General features: G+C 33.4%; 1 protein-coding gene across 1 annotated transcript; it reads left to right on the top strand.

The window, feature by feature from the left end:
- The first annotated feature begins 3,418 nt into the window (after positions 1-3,418).
- On the top strand, positions 3,419-4,489 carry LOC149202618 (uncharacterized). The gene has a single exon (XM_089401641.1). The coding sequence runs from the start codon at positions 3,419-3,421 to the stop codon at positions 4,487-4,489; it is 1,071 nt and encodes a 356-aa protein (XP_089257767.1).
- Positions 4,490-26,805: the final 22,316 nt, after the last annotated feature.

The following is a 26,805-nucleotide window of genomic DNA, read 5'->3' as shown; positions in this document are numbered from 1 at the left end:
TATGACTTTCACCTACCAATAGAGAAGAATCATCAGATCAACTCTTCTTGCTAATCAAGCAAGAAACTAATCATCAAGATGATCTAGGGTTCAACCAAACAACAACTAAAGTATGTCTCTTTGATAAGAGGACTTCTAGAAATGTGTAATTAAATCTAAATTCAAACTAATTCTATAATACAAGCAAAAGGAAAGAAATATTAAGCCTATATCGATTAGAAAGATGTAGATATAACCCGGCCGAGAGTAAAGTAATCAAATGATTGGGATTCAAATATGTCTGGATTGTAATGAATATGAAGCTAATGAAGTAGTTCAATTAAATAATATTATTAATGCCAAAATATATCATGTTTAGAGATTTATTAATGGTGAACAAATAATCAACAACATTTAGGAAGTAGTTCACAAAATGATGATGATTATTAAATCAGTAACTCGAATGATTAAACAATAATATAAGGAAATAGTTCACAAAATATTATTATTTTTTAAATCATAATTAAAAGGCTTATTTCTAAGTAAATAACTACTTAGAAATCAAAGTTCAACACACAAAAGTAGAGATACATATCAACGGATTACTCAGACAAATTACTCACATCGACAATAGTCCATAAATATGAATGAAAATGACACATTTATGCCATTATAAAATGAATTCAGTATAAAAACAATAATATTTTAAATACCAATTTATTGAATCTATTTCTTTGGCTCCGATATCCAACAATACTTTACAATGCTTGAACTTTGCTGCAAACTTTGAGTTGTAGTAGTGCAAACTCGGCTCCCCGAACATAGTCTAGAATGCAAAAGAAAAATCCCAAAATTATCTTCTAGATCTAAGATTTTACTCTCCTCTCACATACAGCTCCAAACTCCTATTATATTATTATTGTAATAAATATAGAATTGTAGAGAAGAGGAGCCCTTTCTCCATTCTACAAACTACTATTTATAATTACAAAAAATGAATTCCAAATGGGAGAGATGTTGAAGAACAAATCTGCTCCAACAATTTTCATTGGTTAAAATTCTTTTTTCTTCTATTGCTGGAGCAACTCCATTGATTTAATTCTTCTCTTCCTCTTCTCTTCAACTATTCTCCTACCAAAACCAATCAAATTTTAATTAAAATACAAATTGAAATCAAAGATACCAAATCTAGAAAATAAAACATCTTGTAATCAAAAATTAGTTAAATAATTACATAAAAAGAAATCTAAGCTTTGCATTGATTCTTAAAAATATTTTATTAGTCAAAGATAACATGGTCGAATGGATCTGCACTCGGCAAAGGCTATGAGCAATTGAAAATGCAAAAAATTAAACTCAGAAAATTAATTTTGTTTACAAATACGGATCTTAATTTTATGTAAACTTTTATACTAATTTACTGACCAAATCTAGTCATGCAAAGACTTCAGAAATATTCTCTGTGATTTTATCTATCCAACAAGCCATCCTAGGCCTCATTTGGTCAAATAGAACTCAACTTATGAGCTTCCAAAGTTGAAGTGTTGAGTTTGGTAGAATTCTAGAAAAAATGCTATCTAGACCAAAAATAGGAAATTTTTAATTAAAAATCTAATATTAAATTAAAATAACAGTTATTGACCATATAACATGCCCAAGAATCCCATTTTGGAGAAGGTTGGAATGACTAGATGAGTAGACAACCGGTTGAGGCTGCACAACACTGACGAACTAGGGTTTCTGCAAAAACCTGCAACGACAGATCTGAGCAGAGCACAGTACCACTGCCATCCCAGAACAACATCGAAAGCCTACACCTGATTAGGAATAGTGACAGAAGCATGAATCCCCCACTGGGGGAGGATGGTATTCCTCCCCCAAGAGCTGACGACTCTTCATGGCGGCGCGAGGAAGGTACCAAGCAAGTTGAACCGAATGAAGACAAGGAAGTCCCAGTACCACCAAAATCTAAAACAAGTGATAGAGAAAATCCCTAGATCACCTCAAGCACATGTCAACCAGTAGCGGCTGAGCGACCGAGGATAGAACTTCCAAGTCAAAGGATCAATGCCCGGATCCAGCACATGAAAGACCATGCACTGATAGGCAAATTCATAGGAATGTGGCCAACAGAAAAAGCGTTGCACGGTTGGATAGTGGCCAAATGGAAGCCGAAGGGACACATAACACTGCAACTTGGACCTAAAGGATTCTTCATGGCCATATTCAACTTTTTAGAAGACAGAAACAGGGTTCTAGATGGAGGGCCCTATTTGTTTAATGCAGCTAGACTTTTCTTGAGAGGATGGGTGGAGTGCTTCAATCCAGACAAAGAGGATCTCAGCTAGGCGCCAGTCTGGATTCGTCTCTACTCTCTTCCCATGGAATATTGGGACGAGGAGACTTTCCAAGTCATAGGAAACGGTCTAGGTGAATTTTTCAAAACAGTAGAGGAGACAAAGCTCCGCCGATATACTTCTTACACTAGAATCTGCGTTTATATGCACCTCAATAAGGCTCTCCCAGATGCAGTAAGTATCTTTCACGATGATGTTGAATGGGTCCAATTAATTGATTATGAACATGTGCCGTTCCGGTGTAGGAGATGCCATGCACTGGGTCACCTGTTTAGGGATTGTCCTTTAACTTAGAAACCCTCAAATATCTCTGCCTCGGATGAGTCGGATCTGAGCGGCTTCACAAAAGTTGTTAATCGCAGGAAAAACCACAAAAGGCCTACTTCTAACCCCAAGAAACCTCAAGCTAACACCTCAAAGCCCTCCACGAGTAATACTTTTGAAGTGCTAGCCTAGCACGATAATCACATCTCTGAGATCCACACCTCCTCTAAGGAAGATCCTGTGACGCACAGTCAATTGCCTCAGTCCAATCCCAAGGAAAGCCAAAAGGAACCATTAATCACAGATCCTTCCACTACAGATAAAATTTCAATCCCCTCTTGGTTCTCCCAAATAATGGAGGTAGATAACTTGCAAACCGACCCTACAAAGGCATCAGAAACAACAGAAGAGATAGGAAATATACAGCATATGGAAGAAGAATCAGAGAACATAGACATAGGGGATTTGGATATCCCTGGCTTGGAGCAGGCATGCAATACTCAAACTTATGACGAAATTCTAGAGAGGCAGCTGGAGAATCTGGAAGCAATCCTATCCATAGCTCAAAGGCAAAAATCACTCGGCATTCAAACTGGAAGTCTCTGGGATGGGAAGAACATTAGCAAAGATTTCAAGAAACGAGGAAGGAAAACGGATCTCCAGCGAACCATACGCATTGGGGAAATGTTGGTGGAGTCAGGACGGTACTCCAAGCTCATGAAGTATTACAACTCTCTCTCCAACCTTCCATCATGAAGCTCATCTCATGGAACATAAGAGGGCTAAATAGCCCTGGGAAAGGTCGACTGATCAAAAACATGATAATGCAAGAAAAGCCCCAAATTCTCTTTTTGCAGGAAACCAAATGCAATTCCATCTCTCTTGATAGAATAGCAGCAAAAGCTTGGCCTGGTAGTCTAGTAGCAGCAATAGATGCCTCAGGTGCCTCAGGAGGCTTAGCAATTATATGGGATGCTCGTAGCATCGAGCTCAATAACATACATGCCAACAAGAATTTTCTTCAAGCAACATTCCATATTACAGGAACCAATATACATGGACTCTTAACTAATGTATATTTTCCCCAGGAGGCTGTGCATAAGGTAGAACTCTTGAATACCCTGTCCTCAATAAATGTAGATAGGTCTCATCCACTCTGGATAACTGGGGGTGATTTCAACATGATAACCAAGCTGGAAGAGAAGTGCAAAGGAAGAAACAATCTAGATAAGGAAAGCTACAATCTAAAAGAATACATTCAAGGAAATTGGCTCATTGATATGCCCTTCAACAATGGTCTTTACACCTGGAATAACAAAAGAATAGGCTCCCAACAAATTGCATCTCACCTGGACAGATTCTTAATCTCTGACAACGCAATCCACTTAGGAGGTGACCTTTCAACTTCAACACTGCCATATTCAGGTTCTAACCATTGGCCAATTTCTCTTCAATGGTCTCGACCAGGCAACACAACTCGCAAGGCCTTTTGCTTCAAGGTGTTTTCGATGACACATCCAGATTTTGCAAATCTAGTCAAATCGGAATGGACCAACTATAATCCACCAAAGGGAACAAAGATGCTCCAATTTCAACAAAAGCTAAAACACCTCAAAGGAAAAATAAAACAATGGAACCATTCGACATTTGGCAACATCTTCCAGGCTCAATCAACTCTCAACCAAGACATGAAGAGGCCGCAGCAACGGATTATCACAGAGGGCAGAACAGAGGATTACACAAAACAGGAAAAATCTCTTGAAGCAAAGATCATAGAAAGGGCAAAACAGGAAGAAATACTTTGGAGGCAAAAATCCCGCATCAGGTGGTTAAAGGAAGGGGAAAAAACACAAGATTTTTCCACAAAACTATTATTCAGCGTAGAATGAACAATAACATCACCCACATACAAAATGGGCAGGGGATAATAGTGGGAAAACATGAAGAAATTGAACTCGAACTCCTCAATTACTTCAAGCAAACCCATCAAGAACCACCGAATGACAGAACGCAAGCAATAGAAAAAATCACAAGGCATATACCCAAAGTAATCACAGAGGAGCATAATCAACTTCTTCTCAAGCCGATAGACTTACAGGAAGTGGAAAACGTGGTCCAACAGTTGAAAGAAGGAAAGGAACTGGGCCCAGATGGGTTCACTTCCAACTTTTTCCATAACTTTTGGGATTTAATCAAACTGGAAGTCTGGCAGGTTGTGGAGGAATCACAAACTTTGAGATGGATGTTGCCAGCCATGAATGCCACATTCATAGCACTAATCCTCAAAGAGGCTCAATCTAACACCCCTGATAAATTTCGGCCCATCGCCCTGTGCAACATCATCTACAAGATTGTTTCAAAAATTGTATCCACTCAAGTCGCTATTACCATTTCTCGTATCGCAGGAGCAGTCGGGATACGTAGAGGGCAGGCAGATCACGGATGGAATAATCCTAACCCATGAAATCATCCATTCTCTGAAGACTACAAAGAAATCAGGTATGCTTCTCAAAATAGACCTCTCAAAAGCCTTTGACAGTCTAAGTTGGGTTTACATACAGAAAATCCTAACTGCTTTTGGTTTCTCCTTAACTTGGACGCGCTGGGTCATGAGCCTTATCTCTTCCTCTTTCTTCTCTATCCTGATCAATGGAATTCCCTCCTCTCCTTTTCAGCCTTCCTGGGGAATCAGGCAGGGAGACCCTCTCTCCCCTTTCCTCTTTGTATTAATGGCGGAAGGTCTTGGTCAAAGTATTAAAGCTGTGTTGTCTTCCCAGAAAATCAAAGGTCTAACTTTCCCTAACTCTCCCACCTTCACCCACCAACAATTTGTGGATGACAATATGCTCTTTGGTCACCCTTCAGTTCAGGAAGCCCGTCACTTTAATTCTATATTGACAGACTTTTCAGATGCCTCGGGAGCCAAAATAAACAAAGCCAAGTCTCAGGTATTCTTTTTCCATACTCCCGTGGTCACCCAAGCTTCTATAGCTAGAATCCTTGGATTCTCCATTGCCTCTCTTCCTTCCAAATATCTTGGTACACCTTTGATGGATTCAGCTCTGAAACACTCCTCATGGAGGCTGCTTTTAGAAAAGTTGGAAGCACGCCTATCTTCCTGGACCCATAGAACCCTTAATATGGCTAGTCGTCTTGTCCTGATCAAAGCGGTTCTTCAATCCATGCCGTTGTATCTTTTCTCAATCCTAGCTACTCCCAAGTGGGTTCTCAAACAGATCAAACGATTACAGAGATCCTTCCTTTGGGGTAATACTGATCAAAAGTGCAAATGGGCTCTAGTCAAATGGGAAATAGTCTGCCTTCCAAAATCTGCATGAGGAACGGGTCTGCGCGATCCATATCAAAGCAACGTTGTTATGGGAGCTCGCATATGGTGGAAGTGGATCTCTGTGCCGTCCACCCCCTCGGCCAATCTCTAGACTGCAAAGTATGCTAATGGTCGACCCACTAAAGAATTAATTCGAATCTCAGAAGTCAGCCCAGGATCGCTCATATGGAATGCGGCCAAGCAACATAAGCTCTTAATACAACAACATAGCTTCTAGGAAGTCAAAAATGGAAATACAGCAAGGTTTTGGGATGACTCATGGCAACAGCAACCCAAATTAAAGGACTTAATACTTCCTCATCAAATCCCGGAACAGGAAATGCAAGCGTCAAGCACAGTCAGGAACTTCTGGCTTCCTTCCATAATGCAGGGCAACAGGCAATGGTGCAGTATGGATAGCATGTTACGACAAGGAACAGAACTGGAAAAATAGACTCTAGAAACATAACTAACAAAGAGGAAAATTCAATACTCTGAGGAAGAGGATGCGCTTTGATGGGGATATGAGGAAGAAGGCACCTACACCACAAAAGAGGATTATCACATCATTATGAAGAACAACATTGTCAAAGACCCTCTCTGGAACAAAATATGGGACCCCAAAATTTGGCCGAAAATCTCCACCTTTCTTTGGCTCTTATGTCACAACAAAATTCTGACATGGGACAACCTAAGAAAGCGAAGCTTTCATGGGCCCTCCTTTTTCCCCATCTGTAAGAAAGACGAGGAGGCCACCCAACGTATTATGAACTCTTGCCCACTAGCGCATAATTTGTGGGAAAAAGTCAACTTTCACTGCCAAAAGGATGGGAGGACACAAGGTGATATTATTTCCACTGTAAGAAACTGGGCACAAAACCCCTACAAAAGCAAACTTCTAAACTCCTTATGGAAGCTAATTTCGGGATTTCTCATGTGTACAATATGGAAGGAAAGAAATCGACATATCTTCAAGGATCAATCTATGCCAATGGCAAATCTGTGGAACAAAATATGTCAAAACATAAGGGAAACTCTACTTCTACAAACCTGGTCAGAGGAGGACTTCCCCACCATCCCACAGAAACAAAGTATATGGACAAACTGGAATCTACAGTGGGACCAAAATTTGACAATCAAAGGACAAACTCAAGTAAAAAGAAGCATCCCGGATAGATGGGCTCCTCCTCCCCTTCACATGCTCCAGCTAAATTTTAACGAAGCTTCGAAAGGGAATCCAGGCAAGGCTGGTTTCGGAGGTTTAATCGGGAATCATACAGGTAAGCCTTTATCTCACATACCTTAGCTCACATGGTTGGGACACTAACAACTCTGCAGAATTAGAAGGATTATGGTAGGGCCTCATCTTAGCTCAAAGACATGGCCTATTTCCACTTGTTGTAGAAGGAGACTCGCAAATCCTTATAAATATGGTCACCAGTATCTTGTAAGGGACTCCCTCAAGTAAGGTAAGCAATAGCTGGAGGCTGGAGAGTCATCTAAAGCTAATTGAAACTTGGCTATCCACCCATAGGGCAATTAAATTCCAGCACATCCACAGAGAAGGAAACAAAGTTGTTGACCTATTGGCGAATATAGGAGTAGAAAGTGGAAAGGATCTACATACAGACACTCTCTCTATGTTGGCCACTGAACAACAGACTCTAGAGTATAAGAACTTGGTGTAGAGGGAAACAATTCAAGAGGAAGAAGTGCACCCGGATGTGGGTGTTTCCCTAGAGCATTAATGGCAAACATTAGAACTGCCGGCGCAAGGACCTGCCAGCAGGTGAATCGTGCTCTAACCCAGGCTCATAGCAGGCAAAACCTGGCCAGCGCGCAGGTCGCATTAAATGGCCCTTCTGGCTGAGATTTGGAAACAATTGAAATCAGGATGGAGTCCTCTGAGCCTTCAGACCACCCACCGCTCCTCATCTGTTGTCCACCACAAGCCGAATTCGCTAGTAGCAGAACTGATACAAGGAGATGTTGTTGGCATCTTTGTTGCATTGATCTTGGGAATGGACACCACTTCTCCCATTCTAAGCTCTGCCCTGTAAATCCTGCTCAGAAGCCCTGTTTTCACATCCAGTCTCCCCTCCCGACTGCTTACCCTGCTAATTTGCTCTCCGACCTCGTGGGCATGGTCAGACACAGAATGAGAAGCCACCATGGAGGAACTTGAGGTGGCTGCGCTCGCCCTCAGGCAGCGCAAATCTCAGCTCCACCCTCTCCCCCTCAGTATCAGGAAAACCCACCTCCTCCCAGGTCTTTGCCTAGACATCCCAATACGCGCAGCGGGCGTGGGTGTGGGATGGCTTCCATGGATTCGCCCAATGAATTCAGGCTCCACTCTGCAATTCCTCAGCTGCGTCCTGGCCCTGTCCCCCATGTCACCCAATTCAGGTTCCAAAGCCGTCTGAATCGACCCATCATAACTGCCAATGTGACTATTGTCTTCACTAAAGAAGATGAGCTGAACAGGGAGCTAGCAAGCAATCTTGCAAAGCGCTCACAGGAGGTGCAACTTTCGGATTTGGAAAGGAGTCTTGAGAAAAATTTAAAGGATGGTGGCCAAAGCTCCATTCATAGCAAAATGCAGGAAGGAGAAGCTCACGAAGGAGGCATACAGCAGGTTGGCAGCAGCTCTGTAGGTGCGGCCTTGAAGATGAGATTCGCTAGCAGCTCAAGCAGCACCCAACACGTAGTGGAGCAGCCAGGTGGTGACGCGAAGGGGAAAGATATAGCCTGGGACCAGTATGCATGCCTCGTGGTCGAGGAGCCACCTGACAAGGAAGGGGACAAATGAAGCCTCGTGGCATTCGATGCCACCCACGTGCCACGTGTGCCTCCTGCTGATGACGGGTTGGTCCAGTCAGCTAATGTCTTTGCAGTTAGATTATCTAATCATTGATTTTGTTGCTATGAGGTCAAGTCCAGAGATGTCGAGTCCAGAGACTTTTTGTTTCTTTGATGTCGAGTCAGGGCTTTTTGCTGGTTATGTCTGTAACGTTAAGCTGGTTTCCCCAATCTAGGGCAGCTTTGATGGTTTGACGAACTCTAGAAAACACTGGTAGAGGCTGGGCCTCGTTGTAACATTATTTTTGTTTTTTTAATAGAATTAGCCTTACATAGAAAAAAAAAAAATTAACAGTTATTATCTAATTAAATTATTTAAAAATATTAAATTAATTACAAACTAATTATACACAATTAAAATCAAATTTTGAACATGTGTCAAGATGCTAAGAAAGACACTGGTAGAAAGAAGAAGACTGGGAAACAACCTAAAGGCTGGAATTTCCCTTCACCTAAGCAAGAAGAGGAGGAGGAGGAAGATGAGGAACCCATAGTATTCAGGAACAACCAGACAACACAGGCACCAGAAACCCAGGGGGAACACACTAAAGAACCCATCGAACCACAGAACAACTAGATACAAACAACAGACATACCAGAAGCAATGGAAACAAGTGGGTACAAACCTACACATTCATCACACAATTCAGATTCAGAGAAAGACAATACTAGACCTAATGATAATCATCTCACTCTTGTCACTACTTCGCTGTCTCAACAGGGGTGGCACAAGGTCAAGAAGAAGAAAGGGAGAAAAACATAGTTTTTCTCCACATTGTATATTAGCTAGGTTTTTCTTCTTTTTTTATGCTTATCATCAGCCATTGGCTTGGTGATGCTTGGTTCTTAGCAAATGAAACATGTAATTTTGTTTTCACTAATAAAATTATGCCTTTTTTCTTGGAGAAATTAAAATTAATTTTAATTAGAAAATAATTAAGATCATAATTATATCATATTAAAATTAAAATTAAAATATAATATAGTTATAATTAAATATATTATTTAATTAAAAATATCATTTTAAAAATCTCAAACCAAAGAATGTTTACATGTGGCTTCAAATCCATTAATGGATCAAAAATAAGTGGAGGAGGAGGGGCTTTAATGAAAAGAGGTGAGGCTTTTTCGAAGTGGAGAGGAGAGTTTCAAAGGAGTATCGAACATGTGAGCCAAGCCATCCACATAAATATAATTGGATAACAGGTCTTTTCATATGTGACATTTTGTTACCAAAAGAATTTGTCAATGTCCGATTTTAAAAGGCCCCTAATGTTCCGATATATTATATCAGAACTTTTATATATTAATTTTTTTTATATCGATACTTTTTGAAATATTGAGACTTTTAAAATATTGAAAAAAAATTATCGGGATCTTTTTTTATCGGGTCTTTTTATATCAAGGTTTTTTATTGAAGAGAGGAGGTGAGGTGAAGTGGGACCCACTTGGAGTGGGACTCATCCATTATAAACTACAGCCACTTGGTAATTAAAAATCCGATAAAATGAACTACAACCACTTTGCGATTTTCAGATTTCACGTCTCGTAATTTCTTTTAAAATTGGGAATTGGAATAAATAACTGGGACTCCGAAAACACATAATTTTAATTGTTCTACAATTTAGCTGAGTGATTTTGTAGGAGCTTTAGTGAAAATTGAAATAATTAGTAAAAATGAACTAGGAATTAATATTTACAATGAATTACTAATTTATTTAAGGAAATCAAAATAATATACATTTTGTACATTTTTTAACCGAGGTAAAATTATCAAACTCCGAATGAGTACCATTTGCAAACTGTATAACCAAATAAGATGAAACAAGTATCGATGGAAATCTAATGAAAAATTGAACTCAATGAAGCAATAAAAATAGAAATCTGATGCAAACAAAAGATTGGTAAAATTGTAAGACACTTAACCAAAAGAAAATATTAAAAGGGGATTTAACCAAAAATTTATGGAAAATGTCCCCATTATTTGAAATAAATAAGTCAAAAATGGGAATGTTGAATTTTCACTACAACATTGGGGACACAATAGTAAGAACCAATTATCTTTGGTTAAAGATAATGAACTTTAATTTACTCCAAGGTTAAAAATAATTGAGTCCATTGAATCATCAAACAATAAAAAATTTCCATGGGTCCCACATAAATAGATTAAGAAATATGAGTTTGAAAAGATATGTACTCAAAAGCAAACTTGAGTAAAAATCATGAATCCAAAATTTGGGAAAAATTATTTTAAAATTATCTCGTATGAGAAATAGAAGAAGGTACATATAGGATTTTTTTGATAAAGCATATATCCATTGTTATGAATGGTCTTTGACATTGCTTCACTGCTAGCGAGCCTGAACAGTACCTTGGCGAAGTTGTCTTTTATGCCATACAAGCTTAGCCCTAGTGCCAGCAAGCTTGAATAATACCCTGGCGAAGTTGTCTTTTATGTTATACAAGCATAGCCCCACTGCTAGTGAGCGTTCATAGCCCCAACGAGTTTACTTGTATTTCCCATGTTTCCTCTTTTAATCACCCTTTTGATAAGTGAATTTGCAATATTTTAGTGTATGATATACCTGAGTGAAAGAGGTGGGATGGTAATAGAGACTTATGTTAATGGATATAATACTTTCATAATGTTGACTCCAAATTCTTTTCCCGCAACTACAAATCAGAGGCTTTTATAAAGTGGAGGGGTGGGAGGAATCCATTGAGTTAAACTAAAGTCATTTATTTCCTTGAAAAGATTAATTATTTCACTTATAAAGGATGTGTATTCCTCCATGAAAATATTTTAAAGCAAAAGGGCTTTATCGTTCCATAAAGATATACCTTTAAATGATAAATGAAATTCATTGAAACAAATAGGGTAAATATTTCCCATCTATTCCAACCATTGTAGGGTGAGGAAACTACCTTCCACATAGATCATGGCAGAGTCACAAAAATTAAACTATAACCGAGATAAAAATAAAAATAACTCCAAACATAAGTGAATAATAAATCAACAAACTCCAAAAATGTAAAAATGAAGAAAGAAAATTCCAAGTTTAGAGAATCAACTCCAACAAGATTAACTATAAAATGTCTCAACAAAAGAGTAAAAGAATAAAATCATGTGTGTCTGTGCTATGTTGAGAATCTAGTTAATTTTATCTTGTGCAGTTATAAGACATTAATCTTCCAAACCATAAGGGAAAAATCAGTCATCAAGTACAATTCATCCCAAATGAAAAGTCTTTGTCCACTGCAAATTTTCTTTTTTCAAAGAAAAACTTGTATAAAAACATCTTGACAATTTTCCAATAAAAGCAATACTTATGAAACAAATAAAAAGTTCAGGGACTCCCCAATTTAGCTGATTTTATGAACAATTATTACTGTTGCTCCAAAACTTAAAAGAAAACAAGAAGAATGAGCTCGAAATCTGATCTAGTAGAGGTGTGAAAAAGTTTATGAAGAGTTTCAAAATAGAGTTTTATATCAGCAAAAACTAAAAAAAATGAAAGCAAAAGTAAAGAAATGAAAATGAATGAAAGTGGGCATATGAAACTTACCATTGGAGAATTTCATTTAATCTTACATGGGAGATGTCATTTTCTCCAAAAAAGGATAATCTCTTCTTTTAGTTAGAACTAAAAGCATCAAAAAGTTGAATTTTTTGAAATCTTATTGACCTAAAATTATCATTTATTAAATATAAACTAAAGTAAGCAATCAACTAAAAGAAAACAATGTTTCACGTCCAAGGAATCTGAGGTAAATAAAATCCACTAGAAATGAGAATGATGATGTGCTTTTGCAGCAATGATTGTTCTTTTAATATTTAAAATTTCATATTCACTCCATGATTCTCATAAAGTTTCAAAATTCAAGACCAAATTTTACATAATACATCTCCTTTACATTATTAATGAAAACCATTGAAGCTTGATCAGAGGTCTTTTTACGCCATAAAAGATATTTTAATTACATCATATCCGAGGTTTCAATGGAATCAGAGATGGGAGACATTCTAATTATGTCATATCGGAGGTTTCAATTCCATCAGAGATTGGAGATATTAAGATATCGTAACATTTTCAAAGTAGCCCCAAGGTGACAAGAACTCTAAGGTTCAATAATATTTTGATCAGAGGGATTAACATATAGGACATCGGAGGGGCTAGATATATCGAAGGACTTATGAAATAAAACTTACGATATTTATACATTCTAATATTCTATCGGCTTTTAATTATTTGATATTTGAATGTTTTCGACGAAAATTCTTTTCAAAATCTTAATTGATTTTCACTTCCGATATCAGAAGTTTAGATAAATATTTGTTGTAGAGCTTTTCAGATGAGAGTTCCGATAAAATAAAGCTTAGAATTAATATTAGCTAAAAATATAATATCGGAACCCGGATATGATAATAGTTCATGATGACTTCTATGAGATTCTCAGATCAAGGATTTTGAGAAGATAAAATTAAATAGGATTCGTAGACCTCAGAGAAATGTCCCGAAAAGTGCATTTAAATGGTTCCGATAAAACATAAACCTAAGAATCTAATATCAGAAAGTGGACAATAGAAAATTGGGATTTCGATAATTACCTAATAGAAGACCTGAATTGATTCAGAATAAGAGATAAAATTGAAGGGGATGTAAAGTGTATGAAGGCAATGGAAAAAAACTTAACTCAACTGGAACATGTGAGATTTAAAACAGGTATAGATAAAATCATGGATATGATTATTTTTTGCAAGAGTTTTGCGCAAATTTTCTTCTGTTTGTAGCAAAACTGAGCAATAAAGAGTCTAAGCATTTCATTTTAGCTGCATTGATGAGAGGCAGAATACAATTATTGACTCATATTCCTAAATGTGTGAAGGAAAGAAAATATGAATAGAAGCAAAATTAAAGAATACCCAAATTCTAACAAAACAACAAATACTTTCGTGAACATATTGCAAATTAAAAAGGATTGGGTGCTTGCTTATCTCAAGTCTCCAAAATCAAGTCAATGAAAACCTGCAAAAGAAACAGAATAGAAATAAGAAGTAAACTATGAAAAATAAAAACTAACAATAAATGAAGATGGACCTTTTAATGCATACCTAGAAGAATATTGACAATAACTTTACCTCACAAATCTCCAAGTTCTCCCATGCATTTCTCAAAATTTTCATATGTTCAACATCATCTACTTATTTAATCTAAAATGATAAGTAATGAACTTTTAAATTGCATCCACCTCAAATTTACATCGGAGGACAAGAGTGGTAAAAATGAGCTTTTTAGAAATACTTTTGAATCAATAATTACCAAGCCATAGCAATTCCTTGGAATTTCTTCATATATGATTTTATCACAAAAGTATTTTTAACAATGTGATGAAGTTTTTCAAAATCAATTCAATCAAGTGCATCACAAGTGTATATGATCTGACTACATAAGAAATTCTAATATGTTCTAAGCCACTTTGCCAGAAAATGAAAGGAGATGGCAAGAAAAACTCGGATTCATTACTTGCTTATTAAAAATCTACAATAACCAAAAAGGTGAAAATAGAAAAGGAATCTAAACTAATCTATTACTAATCCTCACTCAATGAAAGGAAAACATGACTAAGTATAGTCATAGTTCTAATGCAACCATTCTCTCATTTTAACTCTTGCATGTATGTACAGGTCAAACATTAGTAACGAGAATATAGTTAAATGAATAAAAATAAATTTAAATATAGTATGTACACTAATTTCTAACGTATTTACAAGAAGAAACTTATTTACAATCACCTTCTCTTGGAATGTCCTTTCTAGCTAAATTTCAATTGAATCATAGAAATATCAATGGATTTCCCTTAATTATTGGGAGAGGTTCAAAAGAGTGGATAACAAGCCAGATATGAGAAATTAACTTTTAGATACAATTTCATGCATGTAAGTCTTATGTACATATGTTAAATTATTAACAATATTCTGTGTAGGAAAGCTTTCCAAATGTTTTTCAAATGGGTCAGTGAAAAATAGATGGAAATCTAATAGATTCAATGGAAGATCATTAATTTAATTAGATCGTTGGTCATATTGTGAAGATACACTCTCTTGTTGGCATTGCCTTCAAGAGAAAAGGAACAAGTGCTAAGAGTTGAACATCAATTGAAATTGGAATAGTAATAGCTCTTCATGTTCATGATTATGATTTGAAACTTCATTTTCTCATTCAGTCAATGCGTCAATTGAGTATTCAATACTTAACTGCTCAATATGCTAGCATAATATATCTAAAAAATGAAAACATAAAACAAATCTGAAATCAAACAAAATAAGTGAAGGAACAACAAAATTAAATCATAATTTACATTATTGTTACAACTAGTGTTACAGCACAACTGAGACTGGTTTAAAGTGGTTTCCTCTTCACAAGAATTGGCCAAAATGATAGAATTAGAATGATCATCTTGTGAAGAAGGGAAAGATTCATGACTATGAATAGGAGTGAAAACTTGATCATCATAAGAATCATAGATTGTGATGGATTCTTGAATTCTGAAATCATGAAGATGATTTGTTTTTTGAAAATGATAATTTATTGGAATTATTTCTAATTTAGAGTTTTCTTCATTCTCACATGTGATTTGACTTTAATCATGAGGATTTAATGTATAAGAAGATAAATCAACATCCTCAATGTGAGAGTAATTATCGTAAATGACTTCATAACATTCTCTAGAATTACCTTCATTCTCATCTGATGTATCAAAACAAGAAAGAATAATAATTGTTTTCTATCAATGATAGAAGAATGATCAATGAATGATTCTCTATCTTGATAAAAACTAATTGGAAATTGATTTATATCAACTTCTCTATTTTCTGAAATAATATTAATGCAAAGGAGATAAATCACAATCAAGAAAAATATCAGGAAAAAGAGAGCAATGTGAGTCTAAAGAAATGAATCTAAAAATATCTCTATTCATAGACTCTTATGCATTTTCTTCATTGCAAATTTCATATTTATGATCATTCATTTTTCTATTAATGCTTTTTTTGAAGATTGTTGTTTGGATGCACTGAATTTAGCATTTGATGAACATGATCAAATTCAGAAATTTCTGCAGTAGATTGCATAGGATTGAAAACTTCAATTTCTACATGTACTTGCTAATCTATAATTTAATTTTATGAATTTAATTCATAGTGATTTTCAGATTTCGTGGTAGGTGGTTCTTCAAAATTATTATAAGTATCTTCTTGTGGTTAATTAGGGGAATTTTCCAATCTTTTTGACTATATTTTATTAACATGAGAGAGATTATCATGATCATCATTAATGTTGTAGGATGTTGTGCACTAAATGAAGGAATTGATTATACATGGTAGAGGTAACCTCATCATGATTAGTATGCACCTCCATATTGGAATTCTCAATTATTTTAATAAAGTTTAAATGATATTGATCGAAGCTTGTAATTTTTTCATATGAAAAGGGAATATAAAAAAAAAACTAATATATTCTAACCAATCTATAAATTCAATTTCTGAAGGTTTATCTTCAATTTTTTATCTTAAACAATTTAATCAAAATCTAATGGTAAAATCCATGAAAGATTCATTTTCAAACCTTTGTAAATCTTCTAATTTAGCACATACTTGTTCATAATTATAACTGTCGAATTCGTAAAGGAACATTGTGATAAATTTATCCCAACTATGAATAGACACAATTGGAAGAGATTAACACCATTTTCTGGCTTTTCCTGATAACGTAATAGTAAAAATCCTAGATTGAATACCTTCATCAATATCAGGAAAAGTATAATTTGAAAATTTTTGAATAAATTGTAAAGCATGATCAAATGCAGAAACATTCCTCTTCCCATTAAAACTTACCTTTGAAAAGTGTCTTACTATTTCCAGTGGAGTGTTGGCAGATGCACGTTCAGAAATAGAACTCCAAATTGGAAGTTTAAGAGGAACCATTATGATTCAAATAAAACTTTAAAATACAAAAACTCCAAAAGACAACAAGTCTTCAAGCCCTCCTTCTAGCGCCAAAAATGTTGTAGGCATGAAATCTTTGCCTCAACATTATAAGGGAGACCATCCGGTGGGGAACTTAAAGCAACTCATGTTCCATTTGGAATGGTGGTTCCAACTTGTGAAACTAGGCCCAGATACCTTCTCTCTATCTCTACTGGCTTAAAGTATGACTTTCACCTACCAATAGAGAAGAGACATCAGATTGACTATTTTTGTTTTTCAGGCAAAAAACTAATTCTTAAGATGATCTAGGGTTCAGCCGAGCCACAACTAAATTTGTCCCTTTGATAAGAGGACTTCTAGAAATGTAGAATTAAATCTAAATGCAAACTAATCCTATATACAAGCAAAAGGAAATAAATCTTAAGCCTATCTTGATCAGAAAGATGTAGATATAACCCAACCTAGAGCAAAGTGATTAAATGATAAGGATTTAAATATGTTTTACTTAAAATGAATATGAAGCTAATGCATTAGTTCAATTAACTAATATTATTAATGCCAAAACATATCATGTTTAGATATTTATTAATGGTGAACAACTAATCAACAGCATTTAGGAAGTAATTTACAAAATGATGATGATTCTTAAATCAGTAACTCGAATGATTAAACAATAATATAAGGAAATAGTTTAAAATATATTATTGTTTTTTAAATCAGAATTAAAAGGTTGATTTATGAGTAATAGTTACATAGAAATGAAGGTTCAGTACACAAGAGTAGAGATACATAACAATAGATTATTCAAGCAAATTACTCACATTGATAATAGTGTACAAATATGAATGAAAATGACATATTTCTTCCATTATAAAATGAAATCGGTATAAAAAAATAATATTTTAGATACCAATTTATTGAATCTATTTCTCTGGCTCTGATCTCCAATAGTCCTTTATAATGCTTGAACTCTGCTACAAAAATTTGAGTTGCAATAGTTCAAACTCGACCCCCTGAACACAGCCCAGAATGCAAAAGAAAAATCCCAAAATTGTCCTCGAGATCTAAGATTTTACTCTACTCTCACGTACAACTCCAAACCCCTATTACAGTAGCGTTGTAATAATTACATAATTTCAGAGAAGAGAAGCCCTTTCTCCATTCTACAACTACTATTTATAATTACAAAAACGAATTCCAAATCGGAGAGATATTGAAGAAAAAAATGCTCCAACAATTTTCATTGTTCAAAATCATTTTTCTTTTATTGTTGGAGAAATTCCATTGATTGAAATCTTCTCTTCTTCATCTCTTCAACTGTTCTCCTGCCAAAACCAATCAAAATTTAATTAAAATGTAAATTAAGATAATAAAAAAATAAAATAAAAAACAAAACAAAACAAAAAAACAAAAAACCAAATCTGGAAAATAAAACATCTTCCAATCAAAACTTAATTAAATAAATACATAAAAGGGAATATGAGCCTTCCATTTATTCTTGAAAATATCTTATTAGTCAAAGAGAACATAGTCGAATGGATCTACACTCAGCAAAGGCTATGAGGAATTGAAAATGCAAAAAATTAAACTCAGAAAAAATAAATAAATAAATAAATAAAAAATAAAAAATGTTTACAAATACGGAACTTAATTTTATGTAAACTTTTAGACTCATTTAGTGACCAAATCTGGTCATGCAACCACTTCAGAAATATTCTTTGTGATTTTATCTGTCCAACAAATTATCCTAGGCCTCATTTAATCAAATGGAACTCAACTTATGAGCTTCCAAAGCTGAAGTGTTGAGTTTGCTAGAATTCTAGAAAAAATGCTACCTACGCCAAAAATAGAAAAATTTTAATTAAAAATCTAATCTTATAATTAAATTAACAATTATTATTTAATTAATATTAATTAAAAAATATTTAATTAATTAAAAACTAATTATATACCATTAAAATCAATTTTAATTGAAAATCAAAATTAATTAAGATTATACTTATGTTATATTAAAATTATAATATAATTAAAATTAAAATATATTATTTAATTAAAAATATCATATTAAAAATATGAAACCAAAGAAGGTTTACACGTGGCTTTGGATCCATTAATGGATCGAAAATAAGTGGAGGAAGGGCTTTAATGAAGAGAGGTGAGGCTTTTACGAAGTGGGGAGGAGATTTTCAGAGTATCGAACATGTGAGCTAAACCATCCAAGCGAAAATAGTTGGATATGGGGTTTTATTATATGCGACATTTTGATACCAACAAAATTTGCCGATGTCTGATTTAAAGGGCTCCTTATGCTCTGATATATTATATCGAAAAAAATTATATCGGGACTTTTTGAAATATCGGGATTGTTAAAATATCGAGAAAATTTTATCGGGATTTTTTTTATCAGGCATGTTTTATTTGGTCTTTTTATATCGGGTTTTTTATTGAAGAGAGGAGATGAGGTGAAGTGGGTCCAACTTGGTGTGGGACTCATCCATTATAAACTACAACCACTTGGTAATTAAAGATCTGACAAAATGAACTATAACCACTTTGCGATTTTGAGATTTCAGATCTCGTATTTTCTTTTAAAATTTGGAATTGGAATAAATTATTGAGATTCCAAAAACACATGATTTTAATTGTTCTATAATTTGGCTGGGCAATTTTGTAGGAGTTTTAGTGAAAAATGAAATAATTAGTAAAAATTTAGGATTTAGTATTTATAATGAATTACTAATGTATTTAAGAAAATTAAAATAATATACATTTTGTACATTTTTTAACACAAGTTGTAAAAATTATCAAACTTCGGATGAGCACCATTTGCAAACCGTGTAACCAAATAAGATGAAACAACTATGGATGGAAATCGAGTGAAAATTAGAACTCAATGAATCAATCAAAATAGAAATCTGATGAAAACAAAAAATTGGTGAAATTGTAGGACATTTAACCAAAAGAAAATATTAAAAGGTGATTTAGCCAAAAATTTACGGAAAATGTCCCCATCATTTGAAATAAATAAGTCAAAAATGAGAATGTTGAATTTTCACTACAACAATGAGGACACAATAGTAAGAACCAATTATCTTTGGTTAAAGATAATGAACTTTAATTTACCCAAAGGTTAAAAATAATAGAGTCCATTGAATCATCAAACAATAAAACATTTCCACGGGTCCTACATAAATAGATTAAGAAATATGAGTTCGAAAAGATATGTACTCAAAAGCAGATGTGAGTAAAAATCATGAATCCAAAATTTGGGAAAAAAATATTTTAAAATTACCTCTTATGAGAAATAGAAGAAGGTACAAATAGTATTTTTTTAATGAAGCATATATCCATTGTTATAAATGGTCTCTGACATCACTTCAATGCTAGCAAGCCTAAACAATACCCTGGCGAAGTTGTCTTTTATGTCATACAAGCCTAGCCCCGCTTCTCATGTATTTCTCATGATTCCTCTTTTAATCACCCTTTTGATAAGCGCATTTGTGATCTTTCAGTTTATGATGTACCTTAGTCAAAGAGGTGGGATGGTAATAGAGACTTATGTTAATGAATATAATACTTTCATAATGTTGATTCCAAATTCTTTTCCCGCAACTCTAAATCGGTTTTTTTTATAAAGTGGAGAGGTAAGAATGATCCATTGAGTTAAACTCAGGTCAGTCCTTTTCTTGAAAAAAATGAATTATATCACTTATAAAATATGTGTGTTCCTCTATGAAAATTTTTTAAAACAATAGGGCTTATGGTTCAATACAGATATACCTATAATGATAAATGAAATTCATTGAAACAAATAGAGTAAAGATTTCCCATGTATTCCAACCGTTGTTAGGTGAGGAAAAGACCTTCCACATAAATCATGGCAGAGTCACCAAAATCAAACTATAACCAAGAGAAAAAGGAAAATAAATCCAAACTGAAGTGAAAAAGAAATCAGGAAACTCCAAAAATGTAAAAATGAAGAAAGAAAAAACTAAAAGAAAAATCCAAATTTAGAGAACCAACTCCAACAAGATTAACTATAAAATGTCTCAAAAAAAGAGTAAAAGAAGAAAATCATGTGTGTCCATGATATGTTGAGAATCTAGTGAATTTTATCTTGTGGAGTTATAAGAGATTCAACTTCCAAACCGTAAGGGAAAAATTAGTCATGAATTACAATTCATCCCAAATGAAAAGTCTTTTTCCGCTGAAAATTTTCTTGTTTCAAAAAAAAACCTATATAAAAACATCTTGACAATTTTCCAATCAAAGCAATGCTTATAAAACAAATAAAAAGTTCAGGGACACCCCAGTTTCGTTGATTTGATGCAAAATTATTATTGTTGCTCCAAAAATTAAAAGCAAACAAGAAGAATGAGGTCGAAATCTGATTTGGTAGAGGTGTGAAAAAATTTATGAAGAGCTACAAGATAGAGTTTTATATCAGCAAAAACTAAAAACAAAATTGAAACCAAAACTAAGGAAATGAAAATGAATGAAAAAGGGCATATGAAACTTATCATTGGAGAATTTAATTTAATCTCACTTAGGAGATATCATTTTCTCCAACAAAAGATAACCTCTTCTTTTAATTATAATTAAAAGTATGAAGAAGTTGAATTTTTTGAAATCTTATTGACTCGAAATCATTATTTATTAAATCTAAACTAAAGCAAGGAGTCAATTAAAAAAAACAATTTTTCATGTCCAAGGAATCTGAAGTAAATAAAATCCATCAGAAATGAGAATGATGATGTGCTTTTGCAGTGATGATTGTTCTCTTAATATTTCAAATTTCATATTCACTCCATGATTCTCATAAAATTTCAAAATTCAAGACCAAAGTTTACATATTACATCTCCTTTACATTATTAACGAAAACCATTGAAGCTTGATCAAAGGTCTTTCTACGCCATTAGAGATATTTTAATTACGTCATATCATAGGTTTCAATGTCATTTGAGATCGGAGACATTCTAATTACGTCACATCAGAGGTTTTAATTCTATCAAAGATCAGAGATATTAAGATATTGTAACATTTTCAAAGTAGCCCCGAGGTGACAAGAACTCTGAGGTCCGATAATATTTTTACCAGAGGGATTAATGTATCAGATATTGGAGGGGCTAGATATATCGGAGGAATTATGAAACAAAACTTACGATACTTATACATTCTGATATCGTATGGGCCTTTTATTATTTGATATTTGAATGTTTTCAGTGGAAATTCTTTTCGAAAGCTTAATTGATTTTCACTTCCGATATTAGAAGTCTCAATAAATATTTCTTGTAGAGCTTTTTAAATGAGAGTTCCGATAAAAGGAAGCTTAGAATTAATATTGGCTAAAAATATAATATTAGAACTCAGATATGATAATAGTTCATGATGACTTCTACGAGATTCTCAAACCAAGGATTTTATGCAAATAAAATAAAATAGGACTCGTAGATCTCATAAAAATGTCTCGGAAAGTGTTTTTAAATGGTTCCAATAAGACATAAACCCAAGAATCCAATATCGGAAAGTGAACAACAAAAAATCAGGATTCTGATAATTACCAGATAGAAGACCTGAATCGATTCAGAATAAGCAATGCGAATTAAGGGGATGTAAAGTCTATATGTGGAATGGAAAAAGATTTAACTCAAGCGGCACATGTGAAATTCAGAACATGTATAGATAAAATCATGGATGAGAGGCCAAATACGATTGTTGACTTATATTGCTAAATGTGTGAAAGAAGGAAAATATGAATAGAAGCAAAACTAAAGAATACCCAAATTCTGATGAAAAAACAAATACTTTCGTGGAAATGTTGCAGATTAGAAAGGGTTGGTTGTTTGCTTATCTCAAGTCTTTAAAATCAAGCCAATGAAAACTTGCAAAAGAAACATAACAGAAATAACAAGTAAACTATGAAAAATAAAAACTAACAATAGATGAAGATGAATGTGTTAATGCATATCTGGAAGAATATGTACAGTAACTTTACCTCATGAATCTCCAAGTTCTCCCATGCTTTTCTCAAAATTTGCATATGTTCAACATCATCTACTTATTCAATATAAAATGCTAAGTAATGAACTTTCAAATTGCATCCACCTCAAATTTACATCAGAGGACAAAAGTGGTGAAAATGATCCTTTTAGAAATACTTGTGAATCAAAAATTGCCAAGCCATAGAAATTCCTTGGAATTTCTTCATATATGATTTTATCACAAAAATATTTTTAACAATGTAATGAAGTTTCGCAAAAGAAATCCAATCAAGTGCATCACATGTGTATATGATCTTACTACATAAGAACTTTTGATATGTTCTAAGCCACTTTGCCAGAAAAATGAAAGGGGATGTCAAGAAAAACTTGGATTCATTACTTGCTTATTAAAAATCTACAATAATGAAATAAATGCAAACAAAAAGGGAATCTAAACTAATCTATTACTAATACTAACTGAATGAAAGGAAAACAAAACTAAATATAGTCATACTTCCATTGTAACCATCCTCTCATTTTAACTCTTGCATGTATGTACAGGTCAAACATTAGTAACAAGAATATAGTTAAATGAATAAAAATAAATTTGAATATAGTAAATACACTAATTGCTAACATATTTATGAGAAGAAACTTATTTACAATCACCTTCTCTTGAAATTTTCTTTCTAATTATTTCAATTGAATCATAGAAATCTGGATGGATTTCCATTAATGATTGGGAGAGATTCAAAAGAGTGGATAACTAGACGGATTGATGAAATGAAATTTTAGATACAATGTCCTGCACGTAATTCTTATGTACATATGTTAAATTATTAACAATATTCTGTTTAGGAAAACATTCCAAATGTCTTTCAAATGGGTCAATGAAAAATGGATGGAAATCTACTAGATTCAAAGGAAGATCATTAAATGAATTAGGTCGTTGGTCATATTGTGAAGGTACACTCTCTGGTTGGCACTGCCTTCAAGAGAAAAGGAACAAGTGCTAAGAGTTGAACATCAATTGAAATTGGAAGAGAATAGCTCTTGATGTTCATGATTATGATTTGAGACTTCATTTCCTCGTTCAGATAATGCGTCAATTGAATGTTCAGTACTGAACTACTCAATATGCCAGCATAAGACATCCAAAAAATGAAAAATGAAAACATAAAATAAATCTGAAATCAAACAAAATAAGTGAAGGAACAACGAAATTAAATCATAATTTACATTATTGTTACAACTAGTGTTACAGCACAACTGTGACTGGTTTAAAGTGATTTTCTCTTCACAAGAATTGGCCAAAATAATAGAATTAGAATGATCATCTTGTGAAAAAGGGAAAGATTCATGACTATGAATAGGAGTGAGAACTTGATCATCATAGGAATCATAGATTGTGATGGATTCTTGAACGCTGAAATCATGAAGATGATTTTTTTTTTAAAATGATAATTTATTGGAATTATTTCTAATTTAGAGTTTTCATCATTCTCACATGTGATTTGACTTTGATCATGAGGATTTAATGTATAAGAAGATAAATCAACATCCTCAATGTGAGAGTAATTATCATAAATGACTTCATAACATTCTCTAGAATTTTGTTCATTTTTATTTGATGTATCAAAACAAGAAGGAATAATAAGCGTTTTTTAATCAATGAAATAAGAATGATCAATGAATGATTCTCTATCTTGGTAAAAACTAATTGGATTTTGATTTATATCAACTTCTCTGTTTTCTGGAATAATATTAATTCAAAGAAGAAATAAATCACAATCAGAAAAAATATCAAGATAAAGAGAGAAATGTGAGTCTAAAGAAATGAATCTAAAAATATCTCTATTCATAGAATTTTGTGCATTTTCTTCATTGAAAATTTCATATTTATGATCATTCATTTGTCTATTAATGTTTTCCTGAAGATTGTTGTTTGAATGCCCTGAATTTAGCATTTGATGAACATGATCAAATTCAGAAATTTCTGCAGTAGATTGCATAGTATTGAAAACTTCAATTTCTACATGTACTTGCTAATCTATAATCTGATTTTCTAAATTTAATTCATAGTGATTTTCAGATTTCATGGTAGGTGGTTCTTCAAGATTATTACAAGTATCTTCTTGCGGTTAATTAGGAGAATTTTCCAATCTTTGTGACTATATTTTATTAACATGAGAGAGATTATCATGATCATCATTAATGTTGTAGGATGTTGTGCACTAAATGAAGGAATTGATTATACATGGTAGAGGTAACCTCATCATGATTGGTATGCACCTCCATATTGGAATTCTCAATTATGTTAATGAAGTTTAAATAATATTGATCGAAGCTTGTAATTTTTTCATATGAAATGGAAATATAAGGAAGAAAACTAATGTATTCTAACCAATCCATCAATTCAATTTCTGAAGGTTTATCTTCAATTTTGAATCTTAAACAATTTAATCAAAATCTAATGGTAAAATCCATGAAATATTCATTTTCGAACCTTCTTAAATATTATAATTTAGCACATATGTTTTCATAATTATAATCATTGAATTCATAAAGGAACATTGTGATAAATTGATCCCAACTGTGAATAGAGGCAAGTGGAAGAGATTGACACCAGTTTTTGGCTTTTCCTGAGAATGTAAGAGTAAAAATCCTAGATAGAATGCCTTCATCAATATCATGAAAAGTAGAATTTGAAAAAAATTGAATAAATTGTAAAGCATGATCAAATGCAGAAACATTCCTCTTATCGTTAAAATTTACCTTTGGAAAGTGTCTTATTATTTCTAGTGGAGTATTGGCATATGCACCTTCACATATACAACTCCAAATTAGAAGTTTAATATGAGCCATTATGATTTAAATAAAAAATTTAAATACAAACATTCCAAATGGCAACAAGTCTTCAAGCCCTCCTTCTAGTGCCAAATATGTTGTAGGCTTGAAATGTCTACCTCAACATTATAAGGGAGACCACCCATTCAGGAACTTAAAGCAACTCCTTTTCCGTTTGGAATGGTAGTTCCAACTGGTAAAAACTAGGCCTAGGCCCAATTACCTTCTCTCTATCTCTACTAGATTAAAATATGACTTCACCTACCAGTAGAGAAGAGACATCAAATTGACTCTTCTTGTTGATCAAGCGAGAAAGTGATCCTTAAGATGATCTAGGATTCAATCAACCCACAACTAAAGTATGTCTCTTTGATAAGAGGAATTATAGAAATGTATAATTAAATCTAAATGCAAACTAATCCTACAATAGAAGAAAAAGGAAATAAATTTTAAGCCTATCTCGATCAAAAAGATGTAGATATAACCCAACCGAGAACAAAGTAATTAAATGATTGGGATTTAAATATGTTTGTCTTATAATGAATATGAATCTAATGAAGTAGTTCAATTAACTAATATTATTAATGCCAAAACATATCATGTTTAGATATTTATTAATGGTGAACAATTAATCAACAACATTTAGGAAGTAGTTCACAAAATGATGATGATTATTAAATTAGTAACTCAAATTATTAAACAATAATATAAGGAAGTAGTTCACAAAATATTATTGTTTTTTAAATCAGAATTAAAAGTTTGATTTCTGAGTAAATAGTTACTCAGAAATCAAAGTTCAGCACATAAGAGTAGATATACATAACAACATATTATTTAGGAAAATTACTCACATCAACAATAGTGTACAAATATGAATGAAAATGACACATTTATGCCATTATAAAATGAAATCAGTATAAAAATAATAATATTTTAAATACCAATTTATTGAATATGTTTCTCTAGCTCTGATCTCCAACAGTCCTTTACAATGCTTGAACTCTGCTGCAAAAATTTGACTTCCAGTAGTGCAAACTTGACTCCCCAAACAAACTCCATAATGCAAAAGAAAAATACCATAGTTATCCTCCAGATCTGAAATTTTACTCTTCTCTCACATACAACTCCAAACCCCTATTACAATAGTGTTGTAATAATTACAAAATTGCAGAGAAGAGAAGCCCTTTCTCCATTCTACAAAC

This window comes from Pinus tabuliformis, chromosome 2_1 (genome assembly GCF_031772625.1).
Source record: "Pinus tabuliformis cultivar Carrire ecotype Pingquan chromosome 2_1, CPIR1, whole genome shotgun sequence".
Classification (NCBI taxonomy): Eukaryota; Viridiplantae; Streptophyta; class Pinopsida; order Pinales; family Pinaceae; genus Pinus; species Pinus tabuliformis.
Note: the sequence above shows the minus strand (reverse complement) of the source record. Positions and strands in the feature narration are given on the sequence as shown.

Bases quoted from the DNA above. Each gene is read 5' to 3' on its own strand.
- LOC149202618 (XM_089401641.1), top strand. From the start codon at position 3,419: ATGATAATGCAAGAAAAGCCCCAAATTCTCTTTTTGCAGGAAACCAAA.